Source organism: Prunus dulcis, chromosome 4 (genome assembly GCF_902201215.1).
Source record: "Prunus dulcis chromosome 4, ALMONDv2, whole genome shotgun sequence".
Classification (NCBI taxonomy): Eukaryota; Viridiplantae; Streptophyta; class Magnoliopsida; order Rosales; family Rosaceae; genus Prunus; species Prunus dulcis.
Genome location: NC_047653.1, coordinates 9520708 through 9533254, shown reverse-complemented (window position 1 = coordinate 9533254; position 12547 = coordinate 9520708). Strand labels below are relative to the sequence as shown.

Genomic DNA, 12547 nt, shown 5'->3' with positions numbered 1-12547 from the left:
TTCGATTAGCGCAAACAAACAATACAAAGCAATCTAATTGCCCTTTTAATTATTTGGTAGTTTTGTTGTCAATTCATCTAAAGGCAAAGGATTTCCACTTTTTCATGTTCTGGTGAAAAAGGTCATCAATTATGGGGTTTTTGTTTTTGTTTTTATTTATGGGAATGGTTTCGGATGGGAAATCAATTGCTGGTGAAAAAGTTCCCCACTTTTTTTCGGATGGGAAATCAATTACTTTCTCATGTTTGATAAATTCAGGTATGGGAATGGTTGCCTGACACGAGAAATTATTTCCCATCAAATCTTTTCTGCGAACCAAACGGGGCCTATATGTAAAGAACGCTAGAAAAACTTGTGCGAAAAGTAAATTAAAAGTGAAATGAGAGGCAAAGAGTAAATTGGAATTTATTTTATTTTTCTGATTATATAATAACACTTTTAATGGATTACTTACCCTATTAAAACAAAATAAGAAAAAAGGAAAAGCAAATTGCCAACTTTCCATATGCTCTCTCTCACATCACATGTATAACGAGACTTATAAATATAGGGGAGAGAGAGAGGGAGAAGAGTTTGTAGTCCCATTCCTAACCCTATACTTCTCTCTCTCTCTCTCTCTCTCTCTCAAAGACTGAATGGGTTCCTGGGTTCATAGCAGTTTTTGTGTTGCTAGAATATTAGGCCTGTTGCTTCTCGTTGGTTTTGTTCCTAATGGCGGTGCAAGTGAAGAGGCATCATGTGATTTGTTCAAAGGGAGATGGGTTTTGGACGAAAACTACCCACTCTACAATCCATCGTCCTGCCCCTTCATCGAGCGAGAGTTCAGCTGCCAAAAGAATGGCCGCCCTGACCATTTTTATACCCAATACAGATGGCAACCACATGACTGTGACTTAGCAAGGTACAATATTATTACCACCATTTTCTTCTTCTACTTATTATTATCATTATTATTAATTATTGCTACAAAGTTATTATTTTTGCATACTACAATATATATATATATATATATATATATAAAATAATATATATATTATTTTTGAGACAGAGAGCCCATCATAGACATAGGAATATTATATATATATATAAAGTAGTGCTTCTCTCTCACAATGATTTTCCTGGGAAATTTTGATGTTTGGCTGCATGGAAAAAGTTGGTGCTGGCAGCCTTTGATAGGTCACATTACATCTTTGGTTTGTGTGAACTGTGATTGTCTTCTTGATCATGTGATGACTATAGAGATTCTTTCTTTTTCTTTTTTTGTCAAATATAGAGATTCTTTCTTCAAGTCCCACTCAACTCATGCCCGCTACTCTACTCAAGTGACGATTAATCAAACTCTTTATTAAAGTAGTAATAATAAAGTTCACGGGCCCTTTATACCTACAGATACTGCCATGTACTATTTATGACGTGCACCTTCAATCATACCATAATGAGAAGAACAACCTACTTATATCGGGATGTCATTATTTCAAGTCAATTCAAAATTAATATATTTACGTTTTAATTTTTTTATATAACAGTATATGATTATCTTAAAATACAAAAATATATTCATCGGCCTAGAGGCCCTACGTAAGTCTTCAAAAAAGAAAAGATTGTTTAGGTTATAAAATAAGAAATTGGAGTAAATAAAATCCAAATTATTGTTTTCCTTTTTACATTATTTTTTGTGCATTTACTGAGCCTGCAGCCTGGCATTTTTCTGTCATTGAACTTTTTATACAGTTGTAAGTTGTCACGGAGGTCCCTCCATGATGAATAATAATTGTCATTTTCAACACATACACAAGTGGGCATGGCCACTACTAATTAATTCAGATGTAACATTTTAAAACGTAATTAGTAGTTTGGTTTTGTAGGTTTGACGGGGTTGACTTTTTAGAAAGATTTAGAGAGAAGAGCATCATGTTCGTTGGAGATTCATTAAGCCGAAATCAATGGCAGTCCTTGACATGTATGCTTCACTCAGCCGTCCCAAACGCTAACTACAATGTCACAAGAGTAGACGATGTATCTATCTTCACTTTTACGGTATGTACTCAATCCTGCATTATTTATACGTGCACACAAAACTCTCTTATTAAACTCAATCTTGCATTATTTATACTTGTACACAAAACTCTCTTGTTAAACATAACACTTGATACGTTATCTGACTTTGAATCTAAATTATATTAATCTAGACAAAGTAAAAAAGTTGTTTATCTAATTGCCACCTATATTCAACTGAAGTCACATCGTTTGGGTTGGGTCGGGTGAGATGAATCCATCTTGACATTTTAGACTGGGTTTTCAATTTCATCCACTTCTTTTATTGATTGGCCACTTGCAAAAGTAATGGGAGAATGATAGAGGGAAGATGAAGTCATCTTCCACCAAAAGTATTCATCGCTGGCCCATGTTTAGTCTCGCGTGAAATTAATTCAGCTTTCAATTCCTTGGACAACTTGACATGAACTTTTGTCAAGATTCTACCAAACATGAACCTTGTGGTCCTATTTTTATTAATTGGTTGTGGGTGTGGGGTAAATTTTGTGGTGAAAATTTATGATGGAAAATTACTGCAGGATTATGGACTGAAAGTGATGCTAGACCGCAATGTGTATCTAGTAGATGTTGTAAGAGAAAAGATTGGTAGGGTTTTGAAGCTTGATTCAATTGTGGGAGGCAAGTTATGGAAGGAGATTGACATGCTCATCTTCAACACATGGCATTGGTGGAATCGCAGAGGACCCTCTCAGCCGTAAGCCTAATAACTAAAATCTACAGTTTTCTTATGGTTATTTAATTCTATAAATTAATTTTTGTTACAAATAAAATTATTGTAACACTCAAAACTAATGTAATTTTTCAGATGGGATTATGTTGAAGTAGGAGGCCGGGTCAGCAAAGACATTGACCGGATGGTTGCTTTTGAGAAGGCACTCATGACTTGGGCTGGATGGGTGGATTCAAACATTGATCCTGCAAAAACTAAAGTTTTCTTCCAAGGAATTTCTCCCTCTCATTACAAGTAAGTCCCTTATTTAATAGATTCATTGAAGGTTAAATCCAATTCAACTTTTTCATTTAATTCCATCAACTCGTGAATGGTTGTCAATCTTAAATACGTACATCAATGATTGACAATTGTCCACGTGCACTTACATCAAAAGAAAAAAAGAGTATCTTACCTTGTTTTTGTGAATTGTGATTTTAGTATCTTACCTTGTTTTTGTGAATTGTGATTTTAGTGGGAGCCAATGGGGTGAGCCAAAGGCAAGAAGTTGTGTAGGGCAAAAGGAGCCTTTGCTTGGGTCGACATATCCAGGAGGTTTGCCACCAGCTCTGAGTGTGCTGAAGAACGCCCTAAGCAAAATCACAAAGCCTGTGACATTGCTAGATGTAACAAACCTGTCGCTCCTGCGCAAAGATGGGCACCCTTCAATCTATGGGTTGGGAGGCACCACAGCAATGGATTGTAGTCATTGGTGCCTTTGTGGAGTCCCAGATACTTGGAACGAGATTCTTTACAATTTTATTCTTTGAAACATTTTTCATTTAATTCATACCACCAAATTATAGAATTTGGCGACTTCTTAGAAAAAATAATAATTGATTTATAATGATATTCAGATTTTTCTATGCTACTAATTTTTTTTTTTCAAAGTTGGAACTGCGATATGCAAAATCCCGCTCCAGAAAAAATGTTTGTGACTCGACTGGTTTTGCTTGGACTGTTTATTTATACACTGAGAAAACTTAGGGGAACTTGGTTTGTATATTGAGAGATAGAAACATGTTTTGGTGGGGTAGTTTTTCTCCTATATATGGGATTTTATATAAAGTATTTAACACATTGGGTTGATGTTACGTTTAGTGGCTTGGCTTGGATTGAAAATTTTCAATTAATTTGAATGAACACTTCACATGTTGTTTAGTGAACTTATAAATACTCGAAATAAAAGACTCTAATTCCGGAGAAAACAAGCTCAACCGCCAAAGATGTAGAAGACCCAAATTCTACCGAAAGAGTCTAGCAATTAAAATTGTGGATCCCCTAATCTACTAGTAATTTTTTTAAAATTATTTTGTTACATGGATAAGGCCCAAAACTAATAACAAATTGATCTGGGCCTGGCAACACTAGCCCAATACATTTAGAAGGGTCCACAAGAGTACACGGGCCCAAATCTTCCTCCTAGCTTGCACACGTCGGCTACGCTACTGTGTTTCACATCCCCACCACTGTCTCATCCTACTTTTTCTTCTGCTTGAGCTAGTGGAGACCAAATCTAAATAAAATTGGTACCGCACTAGAGTATTTTCTTCATATGTGGGAGCAGGAACAAATAAAGTTATTGATACAAAAATAAAGTAGGGAAGGCTTTTCTTAGAAGGATGATAATACATAAATTAAGCTTTACTTTACGCCATGACTAACTAGAAAGCGTCCACACAACAGCTACACCAGCAAATGGCCGAACAAGGAAGAAGGTGTCTTTGTCCCCAAGTGAATCCAAACCCACTAGCTGATCACGGGTAACTTACATTACATATAGCTAGTTACTTGGTCTTTCAATCTCCTCAACCAGCTAGCTCTTACTATGGGAAAATTGTTGCATGGCTTTGGCTTAGTCGCTTATGGTCTTGTTCTAATTTTATGCCTTCATGAAGACCAAGTACATTGCTATGCTAAAGTAGATATCAGCAGCAGCTGTGACTTGTTTCAAGGGACTTGGGTTTATGATAATTCTACCTATCCACTCTATGACACCCCCAGCTGCCCTTTTATTGAGACAGAGTTTGACTGCCAGAAAAATGGACGGCCAGACAACCAATATCTCAAATATAGATGGCAGCCTGACGGTTGTGCATTGCCAAGGTAACATTAATCATATATTTTCAAACTTGTATAAATTATATTCTATAATGCAAAGCTTCCATCTTTCGACGTGAAATGAGTCTCTCAACAATATACAGATGCATACCGTCACATAAGTACATTTTATATACGTACTTCGAAACAAAAATGATTGGCAGTGACACCCATTATTGTATTAGTACTTGTAAAGGACTTAGCACTTATATATGTCATATTTTGCAATATATGGTGTGCAGATTCAATGGCCAGGACCTCTTGGGGAGGTTAAAGGGGAAGAAGCTACTATTCGTAGGGGATTCTCTAAGCCTCAACCAGTGGCAGTCACTAACATGCATGTTGCATGCTGCGGTTCCTCAAAACAATTATACCATAACAAGGAAAGGAGGCCTCTCTACGTTTTTTATGCCTGTGAGTTCAACACCAATTAAGTTATACTTTTTAACAAGATACATCTAATTGGGCAATTATACATTGATCAATAGATAAATCACCCCTTGGGTTTTGCAGGATTATGATGTTTCTGTTTTGTTATCGCGCAATGCGTTTCTGGTGGATCTAGTGAGAACAGAGGCAGGCATGGTTCTAAGGCTTGACTCCATTACAAATGGCAATGATTGGAAGGGATACGACATGCTCATCTTCAATACCTGGCATTGGTGGCTACATAAAGGAAGCCGACAACCGTGAGAACCCCAAATTACAATCATTCTGCACTGCAATTCGCAAGTTTATAATCACAAACCCCAAAGAGCATTAATATATATTTTCATATTTAAAAATATGTTACTTCCATCATTCGACGACTAATATATTGTAGATTGTCTTATGATGATTTCAGATGGGACTACATTGAATCAGGAGTACAGATACTCAAGGATATGGACCGCTTGGCTGCTTTTAAGGAGGGATTAACTACTTGGTCCAAGTGGGTGGATTCTAATGTTGATGCTAACAACACCAAAGTTTTCTTTCAAGGAATTTCTCCTGCCCATTACAAGTATGTCATGATTGCCTCTTTTATCAAAGAAAGACTGCGATTCGAATTTGGGAACTCTATGCCATTTTTAGTAGATCAGTAGGCTCTAAGAGCTAATCGGCCTTCTAACTATATATTTATATAATCATCTCTGAATACTAACTACATATATTATTATTATTTGCTTATTTTATTAAATTTTTGTATTGTTGGTGGAGCAGTGGAAAAGAATGGGACGATCCAAATTCAGCAACATGCAGTGGACAAACGCAACCCGTGACTGGTAGAACATACCCAGCAGGCTCACCACCAGCAGCAACTGTGGTCAACGATGTGTTGACTGCCATGTCATCCCCAGTAACCTTGCTGGACATAACTCTACTATCGCAGTTGAGAAAAGATGGGCACCCTTCTATGTACGGCAATGGTGGAAGAACGGGAAACGATTGCAGCCACTGGTGCCTTGCCGGTGTCCCTGATACCTGGAATCAACTTTTTTATGCAACTCTTGTGACCAGTGACTAAAAATGAATTATGATTTCAACTTTAGATTTTGCGGTGTATATTTGAAAATGACCTTTAATTCTATTCACACCCAATGTTTTTCTCATTTCACGCTCAAGAAACTATAGCACCTTTTTCGTTCACTTATGATAGGAGCATGTATAAAAGAAATTAATTTGAACAATTTGCAAGAAGTACAATACAAACTTGTGTTTCATTTGCTGCCGACAATTGTTGCAAAGACTATTTACTTATTTCTCTATTTTTTTTCTTGCATATGACAAGATTTGAAACTACTAGATAAAGAGGATCCAATTTCTCATACTTGAGCTAATGATGATCGACCAAGACTATTTATTACTTGCTACCATATTATTTTTTTCGCATTCTAGTTAATTTTGAAAGCCGAAAAAATATGAGTTATTCGAGAAACAGTAATGCTAGACACATTATGTTATGTACAGTATAGTTGATGTGTACATAACACCACGTGTGATTTAAATTTTTTATATTTATTTTAAATCAAAAAATAAAGAAACCTAATTAGCTCGTATCCGGCCCTGTTAATTGAATTCAATTAAAATAATAAAATTTAAATTAGATGTGATCTTATTAATTGAGATGCCCACATCAGCCGCCACACATCATGTTGTCAATTTAGTGTGTTCTAGGATGCATGATAATAAATATAAAATGGTAGGAAAATGAGATGGTGAGAAATTCAACTTTGCGCGTGACCATGACTAGAAAACGTCCAAACAACAGCTATGCCAATATGAAAGGACAAGAAATTGGGAAAAAGGTGTCTTTGTCTATCTCTCCTCTCCAAGTGAACCCAATGAAACAATTTAAACAAACACCCCACCTTACAAACTCAAACGTCCACCATATGCATAGCTATCTATAGAGTTTTCTGGGTCTTTCACTCTCCACATATTTCTCAATTTCTCTGTCAATAAATTATGGGGAAAATGTTGCATGGCTTTGGCTTAGTTGCTTATGCTCTTCTGCTAGTTCTATGCCTTCATGAAGACCAATTACATTGCTATGCAAAAGTACTTGCGACCAGCTGTGACTTGTTTCATGGGAGTTGGGTTCTTGATCAAAGCTATCCACTCTACGACACCTCCAGCTGCCCTTTCATTGAGAAAGAGTTTGACTGCCAAAACAATGGACGGCCAGACGATCGGTATCTCAAATATAGATGGAAGCCTGACGCTTGTGCATTGCCAAGGTAACAATTCATGTGACTTTTTCTCTCTCTATTTTCTTCTCATAAAGTGGCAAAGTTCGCCTGCTTTGTTTGGAAAACATGCTTATATATCCATATCCGAGATTTAAATCATCTAGTTGAAGACTGAAAAGAAATGATTTCCTGAAACGGTGCTCATTAATTATGCCTCTGTTTGGTATGAAGGAATTGAAAATTGTATAGAATTCTAAAATGACGGAATTTAAATCTCCATCACTTAAAATTCTGGAAATTAATAATTTAAGTATTTTGATTTATGTATGTCGAATTTTATAAATAAGAAAAAGATGAGTATTTATATGAGTAATGTTCTTTTGTTACAAGGACCTCCCATTAAAATTGAAACAGTATTTCGCCTAATTAATAGTTTGAATTACCAGTCTGACAAATATGGAAATATTTTTGCTCACCACTTTAACCTAATGTGTATCATCACCACTCTTTTTAATATTTGACATGCGTCCATAGGCATAACCATAGTTAATTTTTTACTTTGTATTTATTAAACCATGGTTATGCATATGGACGCAAGTCAAGTGTTGAGAATGATGATGAAAATACACCTTGGATTAAAGCGGTGAGCAAAAATATTATAGTATATAATAAAGTAGGTTGTCGTTGACTTTTATATTCAGCAGCTAGCAAGCATCGGAGACAAATAATTGATTCAGAAAGTAAGCTTGTACATACACTATGCGACACAAATACAAATATCTAATAATAATATCATGCACCGACACATTACACACTTCAGACAAATGCACATACAGATGTCATTTTGCAATATATGCATATAGAGGCTTTATATAGTAAAGATGTCCTTATTTTCCTGAACAGGAAATCAATAATCGAAACTGATCACTTTTTTTATTCTCTCACAAAAACTATCCAACTTTTTCATCTCTGTTTTATTTAATGATTGCTTCTTCTTCTTTTTACGCATTAATAGATTACTAAAAGACTTCAGATCTGAATGATTTTTGGCATGAACAGTCTAAAATATAGACGGTCCCGGTCGTTAAAATATATTTTTTTATGTAGTCTTAGGAAAGATGTGTGCACTATTCTTGCAATAAGACATCCTTAACATAGAAAAACTCCATATGTGGTGCAGATTCAATGGTCGGGACCTGTTGAAGAGGTTAAAGGGGAAGAAGATACTATTCGTAGGGGACTCTCTAAGCCTCAACCAATGGCAATCACTAACATGCATGTTGCATTCTGCAGTGCCCCAACCCAACTATGCCTTAACAAGGAAAGCCGACATCTCTGCGTTTTCTTGGCCCGTGAGTTTTTCTGATAATTATAATTAGTTAGCTAATTAGGAGACATTTCACCAACTATGAGTCCCACTTTCTAACAAAATGGGGATGATTAGTCTTATTAATTAGTATATGAGGACAAATTATATGCTCTTTTGGATGACCGTGAGTTTTTATAAGGAGAACATGTTCATCTTGAAATTAACCTTAAATTATTAGGTGTGGGGCCCAGTGAATAAATAATCTTATTATTAGGCACACTTTGGATTTTGTAGGATTATGATGTTTCAATTATGTTATCTCGCAATGCATTTCTGGTGGACCTAGTGGATACAAATGAAGGCAGGGTTCTAAAGCTGGACTCTATTGAAAACGGCAACACATGGAAAGGATACGATATGCTTATCTTCAATACTTGGCATTGGTGGCTCCACAAAGGAAGCAAACAACCGTACGTGAAACAAAAACCACTCAACACACAATTATTTGCACTGCAATATACGCAATTATATATCTAAAGAAATAAAAATGAAATAAAAATGATTATTATTATGCAGACATCGCCATAGTTAAGTTGGTTAGAGCGGATGTGCTCCCACTTTACACCCGAGTTCAAATGCCCCTCTTCGTAGTTTAGATTGGTTTAAAGTAAACTATCGCTTTATAAATTTTTATCTATTATAATTGGTAATTAGAAGCCTTAATTTGCATGCATTAATTAATTATGTTGTCTTATGAGTTTCAGATGGGACTACATAGAAGTAAGAGGTAAGATAGTGAAGGACATGGATCGTTTGGCTGCTTTTAAAGAGGGATTAACTACTTGGTCTAAGTGGGTGGACTCTAATGTTGATGCTGCCAACACCAAAGTTTTCTTTCAAGGCATTTCTCCAACCCATTACATGTACGATTTCCTCTTTTAACTCTCATCGCCAACACTACAAATTAACCTTAGACTTATTCAAATTCTTTGTCATTTCACCATATAGGATATGGCTACAAATTAACCTTAGTCTTATTCAAATTCTTTGTCATTTCACCATATAGGATATGGCTTGAAATTAACCTTAGTCTTATTCAAATTCTTTGTCATTTCACCATATAGGATATGGAAATTTTCATTTGACTTATTGCAATTTTACTAGTTCTAGTTTAACTTTTCAATAACTATATTATATATACAATCTAAGAGAACTCGATTCTTTGTAAATCGAAAAGGGTAAAGTATATCAATTATGTCTTTATTAAGTTTAATTTTTTTTTAGTATAAGTGATAGTCTAAACTATAGAAAAGAGGTTTCTCACACACACACACAACTGATGTCATGAGGGTTCGAACCTGAAATTTCTAGTTTGCAAGTGAAGACCCTTTTCACTGGGCTAGACCCTATTAGCCCTTATTAAGTTTAATATTTATAAAAACATGGTTAACTTAGTAATTTAATCACACACTTTTCTTCTTCCCTAACTTCCATCTATTATTTAAACTAGTCATACATTTAATAAATATAGTGTAAGCTTCAATCATTTTAATTATATAATAAAATTGCCAACGAAGTCTAGCCTAGAGAAAAATTGTATTGACTTGTAGACCAATGATTTCATGTTCGAACTCCTATTACACCTTAGTAATGTGTGTGAGAAACCCCCCTTTATAGTTTAGATTATCACTTGTATTAAAAAATATATATATTAGATAGCTAAATTATTGCATCTATCATGCATACACATGTTATATGTTCTTACTATTATTCTGCCTAACTCCGGAAATATTTAATTTACAAATATTATTTTGCGAATATATTATTACTGGTGGAGCAGGGGAAAAGAATGGGACGAGTCAGAGTCAGCAACTTGCAAAGGACAAAATCAACCCGTAAGTGGTTCAAAATACCCAGGAGGATCACCAGCAGCAGCAACTGTGGTCAACCAAGTGTTGACCGCCATGTCATCCCCCGTAACTTTGCTGGACATAACATTGCTATCGGAACTGAGGAAAGATGGGCACCCATCTGCATATGGTTTGGGTGGGGATAAAGGAAACGATTGCAGTCACTGGTGCCTTGCTGGTGTCCCTGACACCTGGAATGAGCTTTTTTATGCCAGTCTTATGGCTACTGGCTGAGAATTATTTACAATGGGAAACAAATACCTAAGTGTATAAATTACTTGGCTACAAATGAAGTGGGTGGTGGCCTCTATTGTATCTCGTTTATTTCAAACAAATTAATTCATCTAAAAGAACAATTCAACTTTCTTTCTTTATTTCAAGGTTTTGGAATTTCTCTTTTTCTGATTTTGAAAATTTTGGGTCACATCAATCGGAGAAGAAATCTGTTTTCTGTGATCATAATTTTAGCATCTATTAGTATCTAGAACAGAAATCAACAAACTTAACCAAACAATGTAACCAATTAAATAAGAAGATCAAGGAGTTAACGTGGTTCGGAAATGTACTTTTGTCTATAAGACATCAATATCAAAATAACTAGAAGCGGTCCTAGCATGATGCAAGTGGCGCCACTGCATAGGGCACCTGAATTTTTTTTACTTTACATTAATATTATAAAAATTGTATATTAACTCTAGTGTGCAGCACAGTGAAACAAAAGTGTATTTGGTGAAGCTTGTTTCTAACGCCTATTTATTGGTACAAAGCCCAAGAGTTCGAGTCTAAGTGATGTCATTCTAAAGATCCAACTAAACTAACAGCATATATCACACCTGAACCAAAAAAAAATGTACTTTCTTCCACTCAAAACAAAACCAAAAAAAAGTCTAGTGGAAGTTTAGGGTTTAAGTTTTGCACAAGACCCTTAGAATTTCAGGACTGGCCCTAAAAATAACGGGTACAAAAATTTATTGATCTTTAGCAAGCCATTCCCAGGGGCCAGGGCTTGATGTCAAGAACCACACTAGACTCACTCACGCACTCACTCACACATTTATATCCCTCTCACTCTCACTTGGTGTGGAATACTTGATTATATTCTTGAGGTGGATCACCTCACTTTTCAAATGAAATCAAATGATGAGAATAATGCTCCTTATATATAGGCATGGCAATGGTTAATTTGGGTGGCTTAATTAATCGTCACTTAATATCACTTGACATTGAAATTTGTAAATACAATACAAATGTTGTATTCTGGTAGGTGGTTGCAATCCCAGCATGCGCAAGAGAGAAGAAACTGCATTAACCAGTCAGATGCATGGTGTTCCTAATCCTTTCCCGGAGCGCAGGTGAAGCTTAATTACTTGCCCTAATGTGAATGTGAACCAAGTAAATCATATAGTAATACATCTTTGACGTATTTTACTTTGTATTTTATACTAGAGGTACAAGGAAAAGCCTTCCAAACTGCCTTGCGTGAAAGGAAAATACCATTTCATGTTCATGGAGTGGCTAACGGGGTTTATAAGATTTTCATCCTGAGCAGTGAGCTGGAATAAGAAGACATAAATACCCGCTCGCCTGGAATTTTAGCTAAACTGGGATACTTACTTTGATGATTTTATCCTTTTAATTCCAGTTTTGTTTTTATAATTTCACTGGTTGTTTGTGAACTATAATGATGTTACAACTCTCTATATACAGTTTTAAAATATTCGGATATATTCAAAGGGTAAAGCCGCGCGGCTGTACTCTTAAAATATTAAATTTAAACAGTATAGCCGTGCGG

General features: G+C 35.6%; 3 protein-coding genes across 4 annotated transcripts; all 3 read left to right on the top strand.

The window, feature by feature from the left end:
- Positions 1-577: 577 nt before the first annotated feature.
- On the top strand, positions 578-3654 carry LOC117623983 (protein trichome birefringence-like 41). Of its 2 annotated transcripts, none has more exons than XM_034355062.1 (5): positions 578-901; positions 1866-2037; positions 2574-2749; positions 2861-3019; positions 3240-3654. In XM_034355062.1, the coding sequence occupies exons 1-5, from the start codon at positions 636-638 to the stop codon at positions 3532-3534; spliced, it is 1068 nt and encodes a 355-aa protein (XP_034210953.1). In that variant the 5' UTR covers positions 578-635; the 3' UTR covers positions 3535-3654. The 2 variants fall into 2 exon arrangements, with proteins under 2 accessions (XP_034210953.1, XP_034210954.1); XM_034355063.1 differs by having other exon boundaries at positions 792-901; positions 1853-2037.
- Positions 3655-4580: 926 nt separating this feature from the next.
- Positions 4581-6567, top strand: LOC117624788 (protein trichome birefringence-like 43). The gene is made up of 5 exons (XM_034356237.1): positions 4581-4870; positions 5107-5278; positions 5378-5553; positions 5709-5867; positions 6068-6567. Exons 1-5 carry the CDS (start codon positions 4593-4595, stop codon positions 6369-6371), a joined length of 1089 nt encoding a protein of 362 aa, XP_034212128.1. The 5' UTR covers positions 4581-4592; the 3' UTR covers positions 6372-6567.
- Positions 6568-7088: 521 nt separating this feature from the next.
- Positions 7089-11135, top strand: LOC117626620 (protein trichome birefringence-like 41). The gene is made up of 5 exons (XM_034358394.1): positions 7089-7584; positions 8717-8888; positions 9140-9315; positions 9610-9768; positions 10686-11135. Exons 1-5 carry the CDS (start codon positions 7313-7315, stop codon positions 10987-10989), a joined length of 1083 nt encoding a protein of 360 aa, XP_034214285.1. The 5' UTR covers positions 7089-7312; the 3' UTR covers positions 10990-11135.
- The last annotated feature ends 1412 nt before the right edge of the window (positions 11136-12547 follow it).